The 25,823-nt window shown below is 33.9% G+C and overlaps 1 protein-coding gene across 5 annotated transcripts in view; it reads left to right on the top strand.

Annotated features, from left to right (window-relative positions):
* The window catches only part of XRCC4 (X-ray repair cross complementing 4), a 258,151-nt gene that overhangs the window by 96,058 nt on the left and 136,270 nt on the right, over positions 1–25,823 (top strand). For all 5 annotated transcript variants that reach the window (XM_027100692.1, XM_027100690.1, XM_027100691.1 and 2 more), the window contains 3 exons: positions 16,548–16,714; positions 23,869–24,021; positions 24,911–25,008. In XM_027100692.1, coding sequence (XP_026956493.1) covers positions 16,548–16,714; positions 23,869–24,021; positions 24,911–25,008 — 418 coding nt within the window. The remainder of the gene's footprint in view (positions 1–16,547; positions 16,715–23,868; positions 24,022–24,910; positions 25,009–25,823) is intronic.

The following is a 25,823-nucleotide window of genomic DNA, read 5'->3' as shown; positions in this document are numbered from 1 at the left end:
CCACCAGGGAAGCCCTTAATGAGCATCTTTAATAACACTTCTCATACTATATAACAGGTACCTTTTTATGAGTCACTTTGTGGGCAGGAGCACTGTATTATTTTTTTGTACCTTTGATATATATATTAGTATTTGGTGAAAAATTCCTTTAAACTGTTTGTTGGATTAAAAGTGTGAGAATGAACAATTCTTTGAAGTTACATAGTAGTTTTCCTTTTTCTTTTTGAATGTCACTCATAAATTACCCGGGAATTAGGGTAAACAGGTTGGATGATAGTATTATTTCAAATTTTTGAAGTTCAAAGATCAAGGTCACAGCTTGTTGGTAAAGCAACCTCATCCTAGACAGTAATATTTATATTTTGTATATCTTGTTCTGGAATTTAAGTACCAAGAATGCGGATAACATAAAGAAGAGAATTTCAAATTTTAGAGCCATTTTGTGACACATCCCGTTTTTCTTCATATTTTTAGCTTCAGCCAAAAGGAAAAATACATAGGAAGAAAGAAGTATGTTAAGAAAAACCAGAATTCACATCTAATTGTCAATCTTTGATATCACATTTGGGTCTAAGAAATGGCTATTAAAACCAATTTAATTGTTACATTTGACAACGTCAAAATTGTAAAGTAGACTTTGAATTTATACTCAATAAAAACAGTTGCTGCTAAGATACAGAGTTGTTAAAAGTAAAAATCTCAGTTAAACAAATGCTAAACAAATAGGAATTTACATTTCAGATAGCTATTCCAGTAGCTATTCAAGTTCAGAAAATCTTTCTAGATTGCAGAGTCAAGTTGGCCAGATTACTTAAAATCATTAAGAGGAGATCTACATAGATGACCTTTGAGGGTGGAAGTATATTAGGTATATCCATATGGATGAGAGTATTTTGGTTAAGGGTAAGACAAGGACAGAATAAAAAATAGCCTTTTTTAGCCCCCCAATAATGCCTGGTTTCTATTTCCTATGAGACTAATGTACAATGAACTGAAATATTAGCTCTGTCCAGTTTAGGAAAACAACCTAACCTTATGGGAGCCATCTTCTATTTATTTGCTTAAAGTTACTACTTCCGTAGTGATTCTAAGGAACATGGAATGTGACGATTGCTGTCACTTAATATATAGAATCCCTTTGGGAAGAGTTTAGGTCAAGTCATTTCAAAAGCAGTTGGCCATCCCTATATAACTTTCTTTGGCTTATGCATTGGCCCAGATAGCAATATTTCAGTGGCAAATTTGAGTTTATCCAAAGCATGAACTTGTAAAAGCTTGTCATGAACTTGAGAAGTGTACTTACCCAGTTTAAAAATTAAATAAACCTGTCAGAGCTCCCTTTCCAATGAGGAGCTCTGTATGTGCACACCAGGCATTATGGCCTCCTTCTTCAATTTATAACCAAACACTGATTTATAAAATTAAGTCATGATAATTTTTAAAGAGTCTACGTTCTGCGGTTTTCTGAATTGGCTTATTAAGGGGAGTGCTTTTTTTCTCCCTTAATATGTTGTAACCATGACAATAAGTGCCAAAGCATTTCTCATAGCTAAACATAAACCTTTGATCTGACCTTTTGAGTCATACAAAGAAAAATTATTCTTTAAAAATTTTATGAAATATTCATTTTGTGTCTGACATTATTTCCCCATTGGCTATGACTTTTCATGTAACCATATATCTCAGTATACACGGTATTTTCAGAATGCCACCCTCCCTTCCATTGCTCCCTCACTTGAATTTTAGAGATTCATCCCTTAGCACCCCATTGAATGAATGGAGATTACTACATTGTCAAAATACAATAACTGCGATACCATTTGGACATTTTTGGCAATGGGTAAGTGTTCTCATTTGAGATTGCTTCATAAGAAACAGTTCACAGAAGTGGAACTACAATATGCCAAAGCAGTTGATTTCTTTTCGACTTAACTAAGTTTCTGGTTTTAATATTTGCTAACAGCTAGGTGCTATTATATGTAACATGACTTATTTACATAATTACCACAAAACACTTGGTATTTCATCTAGTAATGACATTACTTCATTGAAAACAGTAATTTTACTACTGCAGTATTTCAACATTTTTGTCTGGCTACATTTACACTTTGAGCTTTTAATGGCTGAAAATTCATGGTTGTAGTATTATAGTTTGTATCAATTTTTCTAAAATTAATCTACTAACATTGTAGGCCTTATAAAATACTACTACCCTCTTTACATTTATGTAAAGCAGATATTCTATCTGATTCATCTTTCCATAATGTAGATTGCCTTGTACATATACATGGTAGGAACTAAAGAAAGAATATTTAATTGAATTTCAAGTTTTCATGTAGAATTCTACAGAAACTTATTGACTGTATTTCATATATTCCTTGTACTACTTTAGTCTTAGATCCAGAGCTCAAAATCTGAATTTATTACAATTAGCCCAGAGAAATATAATTTGATTTATTTCATCACATTGAGTGGTGAAACATATTCTCTGAACATGTCTTTATTATTTTGAGGACATTAATTCATTGACTTCTGGTATCCAACATTGCCATGGAAATCCGGTGCCATTCTAATTCCTTATAACTCATTCACAAGTAACCTATTTTATTGCTCTGTAATCTCTTAGGATTCTCTTTTTGTCCCATATGTTCTGAAATTTGATGATGCCGTGCCTTGCTATGAGTCCTCTTTTGATTAAATGTGCTGGGACCTTAGTAGACCCTTTCCATTTGGAAATTTAAATCTTTCAGTTCATGTATTTCTTCTGCTTTTTAAATTCCTTCTCTGTTTTGTTGTCTCTTTTGGCTAATTCTATTATGTGGATGTTAACTCATCCTGTACTGTACTGATCCTCTCATTTTTTCTCCTATTTTCCACCTGTTTACTTATTTGTGTGTGTATGTGTGTGTATGTGTGTTTGTTTAGCCCAGAATTCCATCCTTTGACACCTCAAGTCAGGAAGAGAGGACTCTACTTGTTCTACATGAGCTCTAGGACTGGACAGTGCCATGTGAGGAACAGTCATACAAACATGGATCTCACCCTATTTGAGTACTTTCTAGTTGCTGCCTGCTTTCTGTCATTCTTCAGTCTTTGAAATAGAGTTTTGTTTCTTGGGTGTTTTTTTTTTTTTTCCTGAAGGGTGGGGGGGCATCAGAGTTTATAATTGTTATCTCCAGGAGGGCTTAGTCTAATACAGCTTACTTTGCTATTAGCTGAACTAGAACTATCTCAATGTTAACTTTTAATTACATTTTTCTTTGTGAGAAAATTCAATTAAATGCATGGTTACCATCCATTGTACTCTCCAGTTCTTCTCAATCTCATTAAAAATAGTTGTTAATTTTTATACTGTACAGGCAGTTTTCCTATTAGGTAATTATCACCTAAAAAAAACTACCTTGAAAAATTTAAAATGTTTTTTAGACCAATAATTTCTTTTTATCTTGTCTGTAGGTCAATAAAGAAATAAAGTAAATATTACTAGTTTTCTATATAAATATTTTAGCTTGGAATTTGGTTTTTAGAGATCGGCCATTAAATTATAATAAGTATGCTTGTTAGGATTCTTAGTAAATATATTTGGATGAAAATTCTGACAGAAGAATTATTATTATTTTTTAAACATCTTTATTGGAGTATAATTGCTTTACAATGTTGTGTTAGTTTCTGCTGTATAACAAAATGCATCAGCTATATGCAGACATATATCCCCATATCCCCTCCCTCTTGCATCTCCCTCCCACCCTCCTTATCCCACCCCTCTAGGTGGTAGCAAAGCACGGAGCTGATCTCCCTGTACCATGCAGCTGCTTCCCACTGGCTATCTGTTTTACATTTGGTAGTGTATATATGTCCATGCCACTCTCTCACTTCGTCCCAGCTTATCCTTCCCTCTCCCTGTGTCCTCAACTCCATTATCTACGTCTGTGTCTTTATTCCTCTCTTGCCCCTAGGTTCGTGAGAACCTTTCTTTTTTTTTTTTTAGATTCCATATATATGTGCTAGCGTATGGTATTTGTTTTTCTCTTTCTGACTTACTTCACTGTGTATGACAGACTCTAGGTCCATCCACCTCCCTACAAATAACTCAATTTCGTTTCCTTTTATGGCTGAGTAATATTCCATTGTATATGTATGCCAAATCTTCTTTATCCATTCAACTGTCGATGGACACTTAGGTTGCTTCCACGTCCTGGCTATTGCAAATAGTGCTGCAATGAACATTGTGGTACATGACTCTTTTTGAATTATGGTTTTCTCAGGGTATATGCCCAGTAGTGGGATTGCTGGGTCATATGGTAGTTATATTTTTAATTTTTTAAGGAACCTCCATACTGTTTTCCATAGTGGCTGTACCAATTTACATTTCCACCAACAGTGCAAGAGGGTTCCCTTTACTCCACACCCTTTCCACAATTTATTTGTTTATTTTCTGATGATGGCCATTCTGACTGGTGTGAGGTGATACCTCATTGTAGTTTTGATTTGCATTTCTCTAATAACTGGTGATGTTGAGCATCTTTTCGTGTGTTTGTTTGCAATCTGTATATCTTCTTTGCAGAAATGTCTGTTTAGGTCTTCTGCCCATTTTTGGATTGCATTGTTGTTTTTTTTTTTTTGATATTAAGCTGCATGAGCTGCTTGTATATTTTGGAGATTAATCCTCTGTTGGTTGCTTCATTTGCAAATATTTTCTCCCATTCTGAGGGTTGTCTTTTTGTCTTGTTTATGGTTTCCTTTGCTGTGGAAATGCTTTGAAGTTTCATTAGGTCCCATTTGTTTATTTTTTTATTACCATTTCTCTGGGAGGTGGGTCAAAAAGGATCTTGGTGTGATTTATGTCATAGAGTGTTCTGCCTGTGTTTTCCTCTAAGAGTTTTATTGTGTCTGGCCTTACATTTAGGTCTTTAATCCGTTTTGAGATTATTTTTGTGTATGATGTTAGGGAGTGTTCTAATTTCATTTACAGCATTTGCTGTAAAGCTGGTTTGGTGATGCTGAGTTCTCTTAGTTTTTGCGTATCTGTAAAGGTTTTAATTTCTCCATCAAATCTGAATGAGATGCTTGCTGGGTAGAGTAATCTTGGTTGTAGGTTTTTCCCTTTCATCACTTTTAATATGTCCTGCCACTCGCTTCTGGCTTGCAGAGTTTCTGCTGAACGATCAGCTGTTAACATTATGGGGATTCCCTTGTATGTTATTTGTTGCTTTTCCCTTGCTGCTTTTAATATTTTTCCTTTGTATTTAATTTTTGATAGTTTGATTAATATGTGTCTTGGTGTGTTTCTGTTTGGGTTTATCCTGTATGGTACTCTCTGTGCTTCCTGGACTTGATTGACTCTTTCCTTTCCCACATTAGGGGAGTTTTCGACTATAATCTCTTCAAGTATTTTCTCAGACCCTTTGTTTTTCTCTTCTTGTTCTGGGACCCCTAGAATTTGAATGTTGGTGCATTTAATGTTGTCCCAGACGTCTCTGAGACTGACCTTAATTCTTTTCATTCTTTTTTCTTTATTCTGCTCCTTGGCAATTATTTCCACCATTTTATCTTCCAGGTCACTTATCCGTTCTTCTGGCTCAGTTATTCTGTTATTGATTCCTTCTAGAGTATTTTTAATTTTAGTAATTGTGTTGCTCATCACTGCTTGTTTGCTTTTTAGTTCTACTAGATCCTTCTTAAAAGTTTCTTGTGTTTTCTATATTGTGTTTCTGAGATTTTGGATTATCTTTACTATCATTACTCTGAATTGTTTTTCAGGCCGTTTGCCTATTTTGTCTTCATTTATTTGGTCATATAGGTTTTTATCTTGCTCCTTCGTCCTAAACAAAATTTTTTGTCGTTTCTTTCTTTTTTTTTATGGGTGGTGCTGTATTCCTGTCTTACTGGTTGTTTGCCCTGACACATCCAGCGCTGGAGTTTGCAGACAGTTGTATAGAGCTGGCTCTTTGTGCTGAGATGCGGGCCTCCGGGAGGCCTCACTCTGATTGATATTCCCTGGGGTCTGAGGTTCTCAGTCCAGCAGTTTGGACTCGAGCTCCCACCACAGGAGCCTGGGCCCCACCTGTGGCCTGGGAACCAAGATCCCACAAGCTTCATGGCACCGTAAAAAAAAAAAAAAAAAGGAAGAAAAAAAGGATCAGTACAATATCAAAGAATAAAAAACAAAATAAAATTAGAAAGATAAAAAATAAATTAGAAAAGTAAAACTATAATTGAAACAATTGCAACAAGGTAAGATAAAACCACAACAGGAAAAAGAAAAATAAGGTGGGGGGTGGGGGGGCGGAGAACAAGCCAGAAGGAGAGATCACTAACAAAGTATAAAAATAAAATAAAATTAGAAAAATGAAAGGTTTATAAAAGAATCAACAACAATGAATCAATAAGGTAAAATGACCCCAATCTAAAAGAGGAAAAAAGAAAGAAAAAAAAAAAGCCTTGGCTATAGGGGCAGAGTTTAGGCAGGGGGTGGAACTTAGGCAGGGGCAGGGTTTTGGGTGGCAAAGGACCTAGGCGGGTGGAGGGGTGATGGTTGACCGTGGGGTGGGGTCTCTGCTTAGGACCTACACAGAAGGGGAGAGGTGGCGTGTTGAAAGGAGGGCCTTTGGAGTGTGGAGTTCCGAGTTCTGGAGTTTGGAGGTAGGGCCCCGGGTGGGGGTGTGTGGGTGGGGTTTAGGCCCAGCGTTGGAGGGTGTCTCCGAGTGTAGAGGTAGGGCCCTGGGTGGGTGGGTGTAGGGGCGGGGCTTGGGCTCTGTGTGGCAGGAGGGAGGCTCCGAGGGCAGAGGATTAGGCCCGGGAGCCTAATAGGCTTCCCGTTGCCTAAGTGGACAGGGAAAGCACAGGCCCCATTCCCTTCCGTTCCTCCGCACCCCTCCCCCACTGTCTCCCCCAGGGTCTCCCCGTCGCCGCTGGACCCCTAACCGTGGGTGGGTCCCGCTGGGTGTAGGAACTCCTTCCCTAACCCAGCCGCCCCTCAGAGGTGCTAGTCCTAGGGGTCCGGCCTTTACTTTTGCTCCCCTTCCCCTCCCTCCCACTCCCTCAGGACCCATTCGGCTGGAGGGAGCCTAGGTGGGCAGAGGATCAGGCCCGGGATCTCAGCAGGTTCCTGGGGGTCTAAGTGGGCAGGGGAAACCTGGCCATGCTCCCTTTTGATCCTCTGACCTCCCAGTTGTTCCCCAATTTCCCCCCTTCGGGTGTGGGATCCCTTCCCCTCCCGCAGCCGACCCCCCAGGGCCTCCAGTCCCGTCCCGCCTCCACTTCTTCTCCCCCTTCACTCCCCCCACACCCCACGTCCTACCCGGGGACCTACTCTGGGAGTTCTTCCCGTCCCCTTAGATGTCTGTGGTCCCCCACTGGTGCCTGGTAGGTGCCCTAGTTGTGAGGAGGCGCGAATTCCGTGTCCTCCTAGTATGCCATCTTGATTCTGCCAAGATGGAATTTTTTAATCCATAGTTTAAAAAGACAGTTATTAAACTTTGTGAAATTTTTTTGAAAGAAATTCATATACCAAACAAAAAATGGACATATTTTTTCTGGATTCCTATATTTTATCATTTCATTTAAACTAGGATTTTAAAATACTTGGTACTTCTATGGCTTTTTAAAGATCACCCCTTTTGAGTTTACTAGTTTATGATAACTGATTTTAAGGAAATGCAGTTATAGTTAACACAATAAGTGTTTATGATTTTCTTTGTTTGTTTCCAAAAATTTCTAATGTCAATATAATGCCTTATAACCAGTCAAGCTGTTTCATCAAACATATATAGTTCAGTGCTTTGGGATTGGGAGGTTGGAGGTTGGCTTTAAGTTTCTGTAATTTTTAACTACGAAAGTCCAGGATTCATAATCAGAAAAAAATGTAAGATTCTGTTGTTTTCGTTTAATTTTCCTAGAGAATGTTAGAGAGACCTAAGCAGTTGTTACTAAACAGTGTAAACTGGTTTAAATTCAGAAATAAATAGTCCATGATATTTTGTACTATGTCCTATTAAGATATATTTCCTAAGTTTCTCATAGTAGATATTTTATCATATTGTAAGTGTTTTTTTCCCCAGTGTTGGCTTGCTTATTGTTTCTATGAGGCCTTAGGAGCTAAGCAACAGCACACAGTGATCCCAGCCCCAGTGAGATTTTTCTCTGTCATAGCCACTCTGGAATGCTACTGTGTTAAAGTAATCAACCGTTTTTAGAAGACAAGTCAATTTCAAACTGACTCGAGAGTGGAGTTTTTTGTGCCGTTTGGTATTATTTCTGTTGTGGCTTATTTTTAAAATCCTTCATGCCCAGCCCTTAGATTGTGTTCATGAATGTCTTATAGGATAAGTCATTATTTTGAATACAGTGGTTATAATTGCTTGTTCACGACCCACTTTCAAATAAATGTCAGTATTGGGATTCTAAAATAGAGATTGCTAACTTTCCCAAATACCATATAATCCTTTTGGTATGACCAAGGAATTCAAAATAACAAAAAATAAGACTACTAAGTAGGCAGTTACATTCATATTTCTACCTACACATCATTTGGGAGTCTTATCAGCTACAGTGTAGGGAGTTTGATTTAAAAATAAGCAATTGGTACAGCTACTATGGACATAAGAGTATATACATTCCTCAATAAACTAAAAATGGACCTACCATCTGATTCAGCAATTCTACTCTTGGATGTATATCCAAAGAAAACGAAAACACTAATTTGAAAAGATATATGCACCCCAGTGTTCACAGCAGCATTATTTACAATAACCAGGATATGGAAGCAATTTAAGTTTCCATCAAGAGATGAATGGGTAAAGGAGATATGGTACACACACACACACACACACACACACACACACACACACACACACACACACAGGAATATTACTCAGCCATAAAAAGAGTGAATTTTTGCCATTTGCAACACCATGGATGGACTTGGAGGATGTTATGCTTAGTGAAGTAAATCAGACAGAGAAAAACAAATACCAAATGTGTTCACTTAAATGTGGAATTTAAGAAATAAAACAGATGAATGAATGTAACAAAACAGAAACAGACTCACAGATACAGATAACAAACTAGTGGTTGCCAGTGGAGAGAGGGATTGAGGGAAGGAGCAAGATAGGAGATGGGATTAAGAGATACAAACTACTAGGTATAAAATAAATAAGATACAAGGATATAATGTACAGCACAGGGAATACAGTCAATATTTTATAATAACTTTAAGTGGAGTATAATCTGTAAAAATATCAAATCACTATGTTATACATCTGGAACTAATATGACATTGTAAATCAACTATACTTCAATAAAATTTTTTTAAAAATGAAAACAGAAACAAAAAATTAACAATGAGAAACTTAACCAAAGGATATAAAAAAACCTCTTGATTATATAAAGAAATCCAGTGGTCCTGAATGGAGAAATTACACTGTAATTCATGTTGGAAATAAGTTAATTCCTTATAAAATAACTTGAAAATGAGTGTAATTCCAAACCAGATTCCTAGTATATTTTTTATGCTTCTTTGTTTGTTTTTAGTTTGTCTGAAATTCTGATATGTGTCACTTTTGCCATATTCTCTTGGTTAGAAGCAAGTCAGAGACCTGCCCACACTCAAGGAGAGGGAATTACATGGGGCCTGAGTACCAGGAGGTTGGGATAATTGGGGGCAATCTTAGAGGAAATGCTGAGTACTCTGTAAACACTTGTTTTCCTGCCTGTAATCTTCTGATGGCTTTTTGTTAGAGTAAGTTCTGAACTTGTTACTGTGGCCTACAAAATCCTATATGATCTACTCTCCTGTCTACCTTTCCAATCTCATCTCTGTTCTCTACCTCAGTTTTTGCAAGGACTTGTTCCCTGACCACTATATCTAAGCATACTCTGCCCTCTAATAGCTATCTTATGACTCATTTTATTTTCTTCATTGAATTTACAACTGTGTGAAATTATTATTTGATCATTTGGCATCATCAACCTCCTCTACTAAGATATAAGGTCCAAGAGAGTGTACACATTTTCTTGTTCACAACAGTATCTCCAATGCTTAACATATAGTACATACTCAGAAAGTCTGATAAATGAATACATTCTATGTTTAACCATGTAAGAATGGGAATACTAATTTGAGTAATATGTAGCCCCTATCCCTTTGCAGCTTTCAGACTAGTATGAGAAAAAAAAGTTAATATTGTAATGCTATGATAATTGTCCATGTTCACCCACTAGACTACCCAAGTGTAACTGAATGAATGTCTAATGGAAAGTACAGAGAGGAGTTAGTTTAGTAGTGAGAGGGATGGACAATGAATTCTGTCTTAGCATTTGAAGTTTCAGGTCTGTATAGGACATACTGGTGACATCACTCCAAAAATGAGTTAAATGTTTATAGAAGTCTGGACTTTAGGAGAGGTACCACCTGTAGATACACATTTGGCAGTTTTCAGCTTATCTGTAATGGAAGCTGTGATTGTGGATAACCCTAAAACTCTACAGAGAAAAAAGAGAAGTAGGTCAAGGGACCATTCCAAGAAATATTACCATTTAGGCTGTAAGTGGAAGACAGAGAAGCATACTATGAAGATATGATTAGATGAGTATTATGAGATCTAGTAGAGTGTCAGGAAATCCAAGGCAATATTTCTTTTTCTAATATCAAAATTAAAGTAACAGGCAAATAATAGGCAACCCCTGCCTTCTACCTACCCCACTACCCCCAATTCAGTTAACTGTGGGAAAAGCCTTTTAGTTGATTCTAAATCCATGTATAGTAAAAATTTTCATTGTTAATTATAACTCCTAATTAGACCAGATAAGTCTTCTAGTTTTTACTATATTTTCCATGAACCAAAAGGCTCATCATCTCTATTTCAAGACATAATGGAATGAACATTTACAGTCATTCAAAGTAAAAGTAACTTCTGAGATAGTCTTATCACATGGACCTTTGGGCGTTTCATTCTCAAGGATTCTCTGACTCCCACCAATGAATTTTGCAATTATGAATACCAAATAATTCTTAGATGGTACTTAATATATTAAAGCATATAGCATGTCCTTAAAATCTAATAATTTTTAGCCCTATAATTAGAGCTCAGTGTATTTTCACTTTTAGAAGATTGCATTTTAATTGTAAGAACCTATAGGATCTACAGATCTACAACTCTGCATATGCAGAGCCTTGTTTGATCATATAATCATCTTGAGATATTTAAACATTTTTAAATAAGCTTTAAGAAATTTGGTCAAGAAAATAGTTGGAAAGGTGAGATTAATAGCCTCACAATAAAGCTCTCTTATCTGCTTAGAAAGTCCTTATCAGTATTCTTTTCTCAGTTCTAGCTACCTTGGAAGTTAAATGTGACCAGTTATCAACCTAGGTATGTCACTGTTTTAGAAGATTCATTTGTAATATTTTTTATTTAAATCTAAAATAACATTTCAGCAGGTCACAAAACCAAAGAGTTCATGATACTAAGACCTTAGTAAGAAATAGTTGATTCAGAATACTTACAGTTGATGATTAACATAACTAGGCCAAAGTAATACAGTTTAGTTTCTTTTTTACTACATAACTTGACTGTTTTCCTTTATTACTAGAATTTTACAACTATGTATTACAACAATGGTATATTTACAACTATGTATTTGTCTACAATAGACAAAATATCCTGTATTACACACTATAATGAATAGGCTTTACTTTTTTAGTGTATACATATCTAGGCACAGCTAAACTTATTTTTAATACTAATAAATTTAAAAACACATACTGAAAAGAACGGAGTTCCTGTGTGACCATTATTGCCTAGGAATCACATCAAGATATCTTTATTCCTCCTTTTCCTTTACCTTTACATCTTGGTTCCCAGGACAGTAACAAATATTAATTTTGTAAGGTTATTTAGACTACTTTGATAACGTATCAAAATGCAGCTCGTTAGTTGATATATTCTAAGCAGAGTATCAACTCACACCTTGATAATCCTCCTATCCCCAGAAACATGTGGAATGGCCATAAACAATTCCCCTGGAATTAGTGTTTATTTAGTGTATTTTACCAATACTATATATTCTCTTTTATCTGTTTGGCCACTCCAAAGAACCTGATAACTGAGTACATATATAACTTTATACATTCTTTAAAAAAAAAGTATCTTTTTAGGTTTTATTAAACTTATGTATTATCACAGTATTGAGAGCTATTATGCAATATTTAAACCATGCCCTTTTGGTTGAAATTATACTATTCAATAAAATAAAACGGTTACATCCTTAAACAGATTAAAATATTTCTTAATTTGTATTCAGAGAATCACTGTCCCAATTATTTCCTTTACCCTGCCACATTATAATTGTATTCTCTTATTAATAAGGATCATTGCAATTTTAAAAAATTCAAGTCTTTATTGAGCACTTAATATATGTCTAGAACTGTATAAGACACTGTGGAGACTAAGGAAGACATAAGATAGGGTCTCTGACCTCAAAGAGCTAGAAATTTAAAGGAAAAGACTGCATTTCTGAAACAAGAGAAAAATATAGGGAGGATGAAACTGAGTGAAAAATTGTGTGAGACAAACTCTGAAGTATCAAGAACAGAGAAGCCAATGTAGGCTAAAGTAGTTTTAAGAGAATTTGTTCTGGACTTTGAAGTGATGAGTAAGGGGGTGTGGCATTTAATCTTGGATTTAAAGAATTGACAGATAGGTATCCAGAATAAAAGCCTGGCTAAAGAAAATGGATAAGTTTTCTGAAATTGAGAATTTTTAATGCAGATCAGATCAAAGATGCTATCTGTTTTGCTAGCTAAAATAATGACAGTTTAGAGTCAACTAGTGCAACCTACTATGATTACCAGTATTTAATAAGTTAATTGTTTTCAACTTTTTTTTACATGGAAAAATAAAAACATAGCTTAAAATCTTAGATTATAGACTGAATGAGATGCTTAGTATAGGTTTGTGTACACTGAATTCTCCATACGATCTTGAGAACTAACTACAAAAGAGAAATTTATTTTTGCCCATGTCTCTAAAGAAGAGATATACTTTCAAAATGTCTTTAATTTGTGGTTTCTGACTCTGGTGTACCATTTGAAGTCCTGATTTCATATTGCAGATTATTTTGAAATTACAGAACTAATAAAGAACATCTGTGTTAATAGCCTTACATGTCCAACAAAAAACTAAAGCAAAAGATTTTTAAATTGACAAAAACATACAGTGTAACTTTTGTTGGAATTTGCTAGTTTTAAAAACAATACTTTTCTAAAGTTGCCACTTCATTTGAGGGATGGTATAAAGATGGGCTGAATATAGAGTTAGAGCACAGAAATATTTCATGCTTCTCAATTCATTAGGCCTGATTTGAGGCCCTTCTCTAAGTCCAGTTCACATGGGCGTGTGGTCCCTTGCATCTATGAGGTAGACAGGCTGGAACAGAGGTAGTGAGAGTGGAAGGGTGCTTCCTGCCTTGGCTCTGAACCATGTGTATACAGACAGGATGGTCCAGCAGACTCACTCTCTCATACATTCCAGAATTTTTCTACAAAATAAGCAGAATATCTCAAGTTAAATATTTTTCTTGGATTGAGTTTTAAATACTTCTTGATTATTTTTATTGTTTGGAATAACAGATGTTCACGCCTGTTAAAGGACCCCAAACTAGTGAATATAATTAGAAAAAATAGAAACTGAAAAATACTTGCCTACTCTTAAGAAGAAATGACATTTTAAGTTTATTCTATACTAAATAGCCAAGAAGAAATTTAAGAATTCTCCTTTGGAATTTTGGATGTAAGGATTTGAATGATATTTTGAAAAAAGTTTCTTGTTATTAGTGATTTAAAATTGTTCCCTTTTTCTTTTGCCATCTAAAATAGAATGTTAGGAGGCTAGACTTGTGTTTATCTGTGCATTTGTATTTTACTGATTACTGTATTCAGGATCAGCGTGTGATCCTGAATATCACACTTTGAAATGGATAATGGATCATTATCCATTTGGCATTTTTGAAACTTCCAAGTGATGAAAAACTCTTTTCTTTCTAAAAATGTCCATCTTAGTCAAAGCTTCCTGACAATTGTGATAATGCGAGAATACAAAATCACAGCGTGGGTTTATGTTTTACTGATAATGTAATCTATTGTCTAAAAATAAAATAAGCTTAATTTTTCTTCTGCATGGACTCAAAGAAGTAATATTCTACAGCTAATCTTAATTTTTGTATGTTTGTTTGCATAAGAGAAGCTTTAAAAGGTTAGTGCTCAAATTTACTTTCAATTTATATATTCTTTACATAGATAAAACTTTCCTATTTAAACTTATATACTTGTTAAATGGACTCATTATATGCACTTATATGCAAATGTTTTTGGCCATTTGATTCTAAGTATAAGAGAAATAAATCAGATGTGACAAATAGTCTGAAATAATTTCAAAATTCTTAGAATTTTTCCAAGTCTTTTTTGGGTAAAGGTTTAATAATAATAATTATACTATTTTAAAATAATAATTTTACTATTAAAATTAGAATTAAGCTCTAATTTAGGTTTTATATATCTATCTACACAACTGGATGTACTCATTGAAATATTGAAATAAAGGACAATTTTTCTTAATCTGATTCCCATTCTTTTGTTAAGAAAGAGAAAGAGGTGAGATAAAACAGATAAAACAAATTAAAGGATTAAGAAGACATTGTGACCTCCTCGGATTTCAAAAAAAAAATACACAAATACATACTCAATTTCTTTGTGACTAAACCAGTACTATTCAGTCCTCTAAAGTGTGCCTATAATACAAGAATATAAATATCCTTTGTTTTCCTTTACATTTTAAGCAAGTATATATAAATGTTTTTCAACACCTAGGAATTGTCAGTGTTTAGGTCTTTTCACAGGGTTTCTAAAATATTAAGTAAAATATCTACCTGTGTTTTCGATCTGAAAATTTAAAATAAATTGGTAAACATAATTCATCCAGAAAAGTTTACTCTGTGGGGTTAAACAACTAAATGATTCTAAATTATAGGAATTAACTGAAATGTTTTATAAATTGCCACTCAGATTGCAAACATTGGATTTTTACTGTAATGACTTAGTTTTATTTGTAAATCGACTAACAGTGATTTGTCTCAGAATTATCAATCACTATTAAATATTTCTCAATCTGTATGTAACATATTTATAGAAATACTCCTTTACAGGCAAGACACTTTAGAAATATTCCTATTAGTGAATGCCATAATAGAAATTACTGATCCAGGAGACAAACAACAACACAAAACCAAAAAAACCCTTTTGTACCCTCAATTTTGCTACCTACTTAATGTCTTTAAAATCTCTCTTCAGAATTATGTGTAGGTTCTGAACCTAATTCTTCCTCTTACTTGTTTGTTTACCATACTCATTTATGTCAGGAAACAGTGTAACAGGATAGTATAGTAGGATCTTGATTTTATTCCTTCAGTATATTAGATAACTACTCTGAACCTCACTTTACTAATCTATAAAATGGATATAATAGTTCCATTTTGGTGATGATTAGATTAATTTGTATTTGTGCTATGCTTGAGTTATACTTCAATTGTAAGGTATGGTGGCTATATAATTATAATTGTCATTTAAAAGCTTATTTTAGTTACAATAATTCTAATTTTAATAATAAGGATATTATAGTTATTAGTAAATCATTGTGTTTCAGTATCTTTATCTACCAAATGAGGAGAGCCTGTGTTCCTTTCAGAATTCCTTAACTATAATAAAATTTTATTACACGGTTTTATTTTGTAGTGCCCTCTAACAGAGGAATTAAGATATTTTTATGTCTTACCTTTATGCAAAAGTACTCAAGTTTGACATGTGACATTATTATTTATAATTTATAGTAATAAATTGTTGGTTTTTGATAAACCTGGTAACAGTCATTACTCCTTTATCTGTTTTTTAAAACCCTATATTTTTCTTAGGTATTACAAAAATTTTTCTCTTTCTTCACAGGTAGCTTCTGTCAGTTATTTGATTTTACTATCAGTACTAACAGAAACCAGAGTTAAGAATCTTCATGTAGGGACTTCCCTGGCAGTCCAGTGGTTAAGACTCTGCGCTTCCACTGCAGGGGGCACGGGTTTGATCCCTGGTCAGGGAACTAAGATCCTGCATGCATGCCACATGGCCAAAAAAAAAAAAAAGAGTCTTCATGTATAATTTCTTTCCTTATTCTGAGCATAGTGACTTAAATTAGGTAGTAGCAAACAGATGGTAGTATGCTTATATGGTATTTATGTTGTTTTCTTTTCTGCTAGGAGGTGGGAGAATGACTTACCACTTAAAAAGAATTATTCTTAGGTTATATGTTGATTTATCTGATAAGCTTTAGTAAGAAAGTAGGAAGTTGCCCAGTAATTTTGTTCATTGTATTTATATCTGGTAAGTGAGCTATATTTAAATCTTAAACTTTTTTCCCCTCAGAAGAAAATATGTGTATTTAAAACTGGGCCACTCAATCTTGATATTCTCCCCCAAAGCTAATCATGTTTTCCTTTCATCCTAGTTCAGACTTGGTTCCTTCAACCTAGAGAAAGTTGCAAACCCAGCTGAGGTCATTAGAGAACTTATTTGTCGTTGCCTGGACACCATTGCAGAAAACCAAGCCAAAAATGAGCACCTACAGAAAGAAAATGAAAGGCTTCTGAGAGACTGGAATGATGTCCAAGGACGGTGTGTGCATAATGTGCTTATATCATAAAAACACTAAGCTCTTTATATCATTGTAGCTATAAGTTAATGATTTATACATTTATAATATATGTAGACTAGCATATATTTAAAATGAAATCTGTCATTAATTGTACCTTTACTTAATGTGATTAAACTAAATTATTGGTCATTATTATACATTATATGAGTACATTAACACTTTTAGGTCCTTAGTATTTGGTGGCCCCGGCAAACTAATAACAATAAGGAGTAATTGGACAATGAGAATCAGAACTCATTAATATTAATCAAAGTTTAGGAAGTTGATGTTTATAAGGATTAATTGACTTCAAATTATAAGATTAATAATGAATAAAAAAGACATGAAATATAAATAAGCATAGTTGATTCCTTATTTGGAATCTTTTTATGAATGGCATCTATTTCAGGTGAAGTTTGTGTTTTGGTTCCTAATAAAGACTTATTTTTGCTGATTGATTGAAAATTCATACTATCAGCATTTTAAAAAGAAGTAATTGTTACTACTGGATAAGACATTGAAAAGCCTTTATTTTCCTGATTTTGCTCCTTATCTTTTAAACGATGAAGAAGAAAGTGACCTATCTTCTCAATTATGCATTTTTCTCAACTATATCATAACCTAGGCTGGTCCAGTGTGTAGCCTGTATTACTCTATTATGTAAAAGATGTTTGAAGGAAATAAAATATATGTTGTGAATATTTGTATCTCTATAAAGATATATTAATATAATATGCATGCATTTGTATATATATACATTGCAGCATTTGAAATAATTATGTAGAATATATAAAATAATAATAATTATTATTACATCCAGTATGTAAAGTAGATTTTTTATCTTTCATTCAAACCAGTTGCTCTAAAACATAAGAACATTTATCCAATTTAGAATCTTTTTAGGGCACTCACTAAGATTGTTCTTTATGGACATTAGTAAGTATATGGGGGAGTGCATGAAAAACGTGAAGGGTTTTTTCATCGTCAATATATGTATGTGAAAATGAGGTTGACTAGAGGATATTGTTTCTATACATTTACTTATATTTATTAATTAATGCAAGGCATCAACTTAACACCTATCACCTAAAACTTGGTTCTATTTGGCTCTCATTTATTATATTAATAAAATATCTTGTTTTCTTTTAGTTCTGAATTAATTTTTATCTCCAATTATATAAAGTAATTAGACCAAATCAAAATTATATAAATGTTAGGAAACCATACAGAAAAATAATTTAACGTTTCTCTTTCTCTTTAAAATTCATGTTCTTATGAATTAATACCAAATATTTGTTCTAGAAAGCATGTTTTGGGGCTCATATCAGTAGTTTGAGTGTGTTTTTCTATTTTATATACAAAATAAATCAAATGAAATGAGACATACCCTGGTCGTGATAAGCCATTATATTAAAAACTCAAAATACCCTCAGGATGATCGGAAATTTGATTCACAAATTGCCCACAAAAATGCAGACTGGGTACTTGGTACTTGAGCAAATTGCTTTAAAATGTCTGCAAGAGGTTGAAAGAGGTATTACCTCATCAGTATTCAACACCACTGCCATAGGATGGAAAGCAGCAGGGAACAAAGATGAGACAGTGGAGACAAATATACCTTGTGCTGTAAAACAGCGTATGAGGGTATATATAATATGTGCCCCATGGATGCTTGATTTGCTGTTTCGGAATTACCCAGAAAATTCTTTTGTGTTATTGTGGCAAAAAGTTACCTATTTGATCAAAAGCATAGCCATGTAGCTTATCACCAGTCTTATTATGCTCTAGCTATTCTTTTTTTTTTTGTAAGTACTGGATCACATATCTTCTTCAGGAATTGAAGATGTGTGCCCTTGGAGTGGCCCTTCAAACAGAGGAAACAAAGTCCACTCCAGAGAATTCTAGGCTCTTGGTTGTATTCTAGATGTTGGATTAGTAGATTTATCTATTTTCCAAATTTGGTTTTCTTTCCTATCACACAGAAAGTGGCCATTTTAAAGAGCTGTAAATACACCTTGGTCATGGTCAAGCAGTATTTCCTGAAGTGTTCCCTCTCCAGAGCCTTAGTACACTGGGAAATGAGCAAAGGATTTACAGCTCCTGCTTCCGTAAGGCAGTAGTACTGATCAAGAGTCTTTAGAGAGATTAGAAATAGGATACAAACATACTGAGTTAGGTAACTGACCACATAGATAGTAGAGTTGAGGTCTTCTCATTAGGCCTGGTCACAGTTCAGTTTCTGTGCTGCTTCTGATTAGTCTTATATCAGTGTCCATTCATGATCCAATCATTTCTTCCTTATCGTTTTTCAAGACTATGTGTGCTTGGGAGAGTGGGGGTGTGGGTCACAAAATAGGTGCTGAGAATTCCCTTAGAAGCTATGGTAGATAGGTCTGAAATATATTTAATACACACTAGGATATTATATGAGCAAAAAGCAATCATATACATGATGCTTATACCATGGAAAATGTTTATGATGTGTTGAGGCAAAATGTGAACTTCCAAAAATATGAAGAGTATCTCATTTTTTTTGGTAAAATATGTCTTCAGATAGTATCTAGAAAGAGAAAATTAAATGATAATAGTGTGTGTCTGGAATTGTGAATTAAATTTTCCTTTACTTCTTGGGAGTATTTTTTGCATATATTTTTGTATTTAAATATGTATCATTATTATAATCAGAGCCAAATCTAAAGCTGTTTCCATTTGGGATGACAGTGGAGAATAAATAAGGTTTGAGAAAGGAGTGAGGAATTACAGTAAGAGTAAAAAGAATGAGCTTTAACGTGTAGACTTTTAACATATATATTTGCTGTTATTCTTTTATTTGCTATTTAATAATTGCAGTCTTAGTTCCATTTTAAACAAGTGACATTACTGGATTAATTTAATTCTGTATAGTTTAGATAAAGGAGAAGACATTAGAAATATTGTATGTAAATCCTTAGGTCATTAGCTATATTTATTTCACTGGTTTTTCCTATTTAGTTTCAAATAACAACTCTCAAGTTCCATGTTACTGAATAGGTCTTTTGTTTGCACTCAGACATCAAGTTAGAAACTCTCTAGCTTTACTCTGAGTTATAGTTATTAAACCTATAATTGAAGGCAGTTTTCAGCATTTTGAATTGGGTTGACACTCATGGAATCATTAGAATAGAAGAGACCTTGAAAGCTCTTCTACTTCATCTCTCTGCCTTCAAGCTAGGATCACATTATAGCCAGATGAATTTAGTCCAATTTTTAAAGACCTCAAGAGATATCTTCAACTCCTGTTGGTAGCCCATTACATTGTTTAAGAACAGTCACAGGCAGAAAATTCTTCCTTCCATCTATTGGTAATCTGAGTCCTTCATGGTGTACTGAAGGCCATTTCCTCTTGTTCTGTCATCAGAAAGGATGAGGAACAGCTGTTTACCATCTTCTTCAGCACTTAGAGGCTTATTAAATCTCTTTACCACTGCTTGCTTTTCCATTTCTTTTTAGCATTCTTTGTCCTCTGAACTCTGTGTAGATTTTCTTTTGCTGCACAACCCTGACCTGGATGTAAATTTGATCAGAGCTGTAAATACAAGGATTACTGCACTGTTTCTAAGTACCACATGTTCACATTTACATATCTGTTTTATTTTGGGTTATCATTTACTCTTTTATTTTGGATGTTATTTCTCCATGAAATTACCTTGTTTCTGCTCTCATTTTTGTTGTTTTTTTTTGACATTTATTCTTAAATTCTTTGTTTTCCCATCCAGAAATATTTTATTTGAATATTCAGTGTTTTCCATATTTAGTTTTTACTCTTTTAGTTTAGTTTTTTTTTTTTTTAAGTACTATCATTTGGTCTGAGTTCCTAGATACCTCAGTCCTAGGCTGCTAATTAAACTTTATTGTTCTGTTGTCCCAGTCACTGTTAAAAGGATAAAGCATCATTAGGCCTTTCCTGTTTGATGTTATTTATGGTTTCATCAGGTTTGAGCTTTGCTTTAGAGATGATCCTTGGACTAGCTGTGGTCTGATCTGGTTGTATGTGAGTTCTCCTTTAGTATTGCTAAACTTAGCAATGAATCCCGTATGTCTCACTTACTAATACCTGTTCAGTTCTTGATGTGGAGGGTTGGCAGGAGGCAAGTATCAATAATATGGAAGGCATAGTAACATCATAATGCTGTAAGGGAGGAATGGCATTACAAATGTGATGGGAGGATGGTATGTACCTGTTAGTTACTGAATATTAAATAAAAAGATAGAGTTCTCTGAATTTGTTAATCATTAATAATCAAGAGTAAATTCATATCCTGAAACTATTCACAATAATACTATTTCCTAGCCAACCCCCACTCCGCAGCTTTGTCTAGGAAGTGTTATTCAGTTTAATGATTAGAGGTTTGGTTGTAACAAAATCCTAAAGCTTTGCTAAAACCAAGCAAGGTTAACTCACAGAATGCCATGCATTCTACTGAGTTTGCTTTCCTATCACAGAAATGTTGTTACCTTTGACAATGTAGCCGTGACACTATCTATTTAGATTAATAATATTCTTTAGACAAAAAAGATATATTTCATTTTGATATCTATTTTTAATTCATGAGTTATACCAAATGTTAATTTTAATAAAGGTTTGGAAATTTGCTTGATAGTTGATAAGTACACATAATCTTTCAAAAGAATTATTGAAGTGATTTATATAGAAATTAAATATGCCTTTAAATCAGATAAGTTACTAATTGGTTACTATAGTTATGGATTTACATATTGAATTATTATACAAGATTTTTATTGTAAATTTTTATAACTGATTTTTACTTTGTATATGTTTAAAGTATTTTATTATTGTACACTCAGGTGTATGTTCTAGTTATCTTTTTTTTTTTTTTTTTTTTTTTTGCGGTACGCGGGCCTCTCACTGCCGTGGCCTCTCCCGCCGCGGAGCACAGGCTCCGGACGCACAGGCCCAGCGGCCACGGCCCACGGGCCCAGCCGCTCCTCGGCATGCGGGATCCTCCCGGACCGGAGCACGAACCCGCATCTCCTGCATCGGCAGGCGGACTCTCAACCACTGCGCCACCAGGGAAGCCCTCTAGTTATCTTTTAAACTTGTGTTACATTGGAAAATAGTACAAGAAAATAAGAATATATGTTTATAAACACTTTGCATCTGAAATATAAATGCAGTAACATATCCCAGCTTAAAATAAGCCATCAATATTGGCAGCTTCTCCTCAACTTTGGCTCTATTTTTTTCCCCACACCTTTTGGAGTACTTCTTTCTCAGAGAGCTTTGCTTATGATAGAGGTACTGCTATATTAATATTTATCACAGTTTTTTTTGCAAGTGGATAAACAATTTTTTAAATTAAAGTTAAGCCTGTATAAAATGTTCATCAAGTACAGATGAGTATGAAATTATAGCCTACCCTTGGAGGTAATTAATTTTTAGAATTTCTATTTTCATTCTTTTGGTGATTTGCTACATATACTTATTCACTCTGCTTCTTAATGTTCTGAAATTTAAGATTTACTTGTGTGCTCCCTACTATAAGATGAGGAATTTTGATCACTTCCCCTGGTCTTGTTTTTCTCCCCTGACCCACATCCCAGGTTTCATTTTAATTTTACTTTCATGCATCTTTTGGTCACATTTATTTATTTTTAAATCCATTAGCCTTTTAGGCAATGTAATTGATTCCCTCTTTACAAAACATAAGCATTAAGCATCCCTACGCTCTTTCATTTATTTTCTTCCTTTCTATTCCTAAACTCTTTTAGCTGTACCATTATGTGCATCACTTAAATATCACAATTTTTTAGAAGCTTGAAGAAGATGAAAAATATTACTGTTACAATAGTGAATAGCTATTAAAGGAGTGAAAAATATAATATTCAGAATCACTGGTTTACATTTCTTCATAAGATGTCCATATTAACTTGCTCACTTCATTCATTTATCTGATAAATAGCTATTCAACATCTGTTGAATGCCAAACACTATGCTAGGCACAGAGGATAAAGCAGCCAATAAAACATACATGCTCTCTGCCCTTACGGAGTTCACAGCCTTGGCAATGACTATGGTATAAGACTGCTGTAATTGGTCCCAGAAAATATAATGCCATATGTTCCCTTTCATCCCATGAGAGGCCCTAATTCTTTGCATTTCTAGCTAGGTAGTCTCTTGAAAGTATAAGGATGTGTATATCAAATTTTGACATTTTTGTTTCTATTTCACTGAAAAATATATATAGTTAAATAATATATATAATGAAAATACTAGAATACCTGTATAGAACAACAAGTATAATTAACAGTATGGTAAAGAGAAAACCAGGCAGAGCTAAACTCCTTTTAAAAGAATATATTACATGAAATAATTTATATTTGAATCTTTAAAATAGAGGTTTATTCATGGTGTGTGTGTATGCACATATCAAGTATATACAACCTCTGCTAGTTTGCCTTCTTTATTTTATATATATCTGAGAGATTAAAATTAGTACAGTCTCTTGTTAGCTCATTTGAACATTGTAGGAAGAATTTTGTCTTATATATCTAAAATTTAAAATGTATAGTGTTTCACATTTGCTGTTTCATTAATCTCCTTGGAAATTTCAAGTTGGATAAATATATGTATGTGTGTGTGTGTTTGCTGGGTTATAAGATACAACTGGGTATGTCATGTTGTGGAGCAGTTCATAATCTATTTGGGGAGAACTGATTAAGTAAATCACTTAATCACAAAACAAGATCATGGTTGCTATTATAGTAATATTAACAAAGTACAAGGAACATAGGCTATAGTTACTCTTGTTTGAAATTTCTCCCACAAATATGTGCTTTTGGAAATAAACCATAGATGTGAATAAGTTATTACATTTAGGCATTTAGACGTTTTAAAAGCTTTTTTGCTGTCAGTTTCCAATTTCTATCCTTTTCTCAGTATGTAAACTACAAACGCTAATGAACAATAAGTTCTAATTATTTGTTTACCTATATAAAACTTTAAATCAATGAAAACATGTTTAAATGGTTTTAATTGTATTTTTCTTGAAAAATTTTCTTGAAATTGTCTTCAGTATTAGATTGAATACTAAAACAAAACCTGCATGATTTATTTATTTGTTTGTTTATATTTTAGATTTGAAAAATGTGTGAGTGCTAAGGAAGCTTTGGAGACTGATCTTTATAAACGGTTCATTCTGGTGCTGAATGAGAAAAAAGCAAAGATCAGAAGCTTAAATAAATTGTTAAATGAAGTTCAAGAACTGGAAAAGAACATCGAGCATAAAAGGTATTTTGACCTTTCTGTTTTGGGATGGCAGATGCAGACATTTTAGTGCAATTTCTTCCCAAACTTAATGAAAGTTAGATGCCAACTTTTTAGTAATATGAGATCATTTGATAGTCTGGGGTTGGATGCTCTGGTTGTTAGATGCAGTGGACTAGAGAATACTCAACATGATCTCTCCATGCCTGCCCAACTGTCACACCTAGACTTAAATCATAAAACTGGCATGAGATTTACCTAAATAATACTAGTTTAATTCTTAGGCATCACTAAGAAATATATTAATTAAAAGCTTTCATCTTCTGCAGAACCATAGAGTTGGGCACACATTTGTAATCTCGATGTCTAAGCAATGCTTAATTTTAGAATCAGGTGACTCTAAGTGTGAATATGTACTTGATTTTTAAGGAAGAATCATAGGTGACTTATGAGTGTGGTATGGCTTGGACAATCCTTAAACTCTCTGTGCCTTACTTGGATATCTTCGTAATAAGAATAAAGGTACCCATCTCAGAGTTTTGGGGAGACCAAATGAAAGGCAGAACTGCTTTGAGATCAGTAAAGTACTGATTACTCTGTGACCCACAGAAGGTAATTTAGAAGAATAGTATTGTGATTTGATAGATAAATAATAAATGATAATAAACTGACTCAAGAATTAATTATAGTGAGCACTAAACCACATTTATATAAGGTAAAAGAGAAACTTGTTCTTAAGAGAGTTAACATATAGTCTTTAAAGTGCTTTCATCTTAATTATATCTATTTCAATATATATTTGTTTAATTATAATGTTTTTCCAGGGATATTTTCTATAATTACTTACTGGTGAATTTGATACCTAGCCAGGAATGAACCAATAATTTATAAGTCTGCCTCTCTCTGTTTCTAGGGAAACTCCAACATGTTCTGAAATGACTACTGACAGAGATGCAATCTATGATGAAAGTACTGATGAGGAAAGTGAAATCCCACCTAATCCCAGTCCAGGTAAAGTAAATACATTTATTTCCTTTGTTGAACATCTCACTTGGGCTTATTATTTATTACTTATTATGATAATAAACCTTAAAGAAAAATGTTATAAAAATAATTTTTTCTACACACATTCTTCAGGGTTTTTAGTCTAAAACCTCAACTACTTAATGTTAAAAATTCATATTTATTATAAAATCCAGTAACTCGTTGGCAACAACAAAACAAGCAAGCATGCACATGTATATACATACACACACACATGTACATCAAGGTATACTATTCCTCATTAAACAAAGATGCATAAACGATAAGCAAGATATGTCTTCATGTCAAATATGTACCAGGAACTCTTCTGTGCAGTAGAGAGCAAAACACAAAAATTTCCTCTTTCGTGGAGTTTAAATTCTAGCCAGGGAAACAGACAATAACAAGATGAGTAAATTAAAGTATGTTAGTGATAAATGCTGAGGAGAAAAATAAACCAGGGAAGGATGATAAAAAATGTCAGGGTGGGAATAGGGATGAGAGTTGTGATTTTAGCTAAGGCACCAGAAAAGACCTCGGTGAAAAGGTGTAAGTCTACCTGTGGGAAAGCAGAAAAAGCAGTTAAGTACAAACGCCCTGATGTGGAAGTTTGCCTGATGTGTTCAAGTAATAGCATGGAGAGCAGTATGCATAAAGTGGAAAGATGAAGATAGGGAGTATTAGGAGATGAGGTCAAAGAGGCCAGATAATGTATAAGGTCTTCTAGGCCATTGTATGGATTTCAGTTTTCAATTTGAGTGATACTGGAAACTGTTACAGAATTTTAACTAGTCAAGTGGCAT

This window comes from Aethalodelphis obliquidens, unplaced genomic scaffold, assembly GCF_003676395.1.
Source record: "Aethalodelphis obliquidens isolate GAN/ISIS:26980383/991018 unplaced genomic scaffold, ASM367639v1 scaffold4, whole genome shotgun sequence".
Classification (NCBI taxonomy): Eukaryota; Metazoa; Chordata; class Mammalia; order Artiodactyla; family Delphinidae; genus Aethalodelphis; species Aethalodelphis obliquidens.
This window is presented reverse-complemented; position numbering and strand designations above follow the sequence as displayed.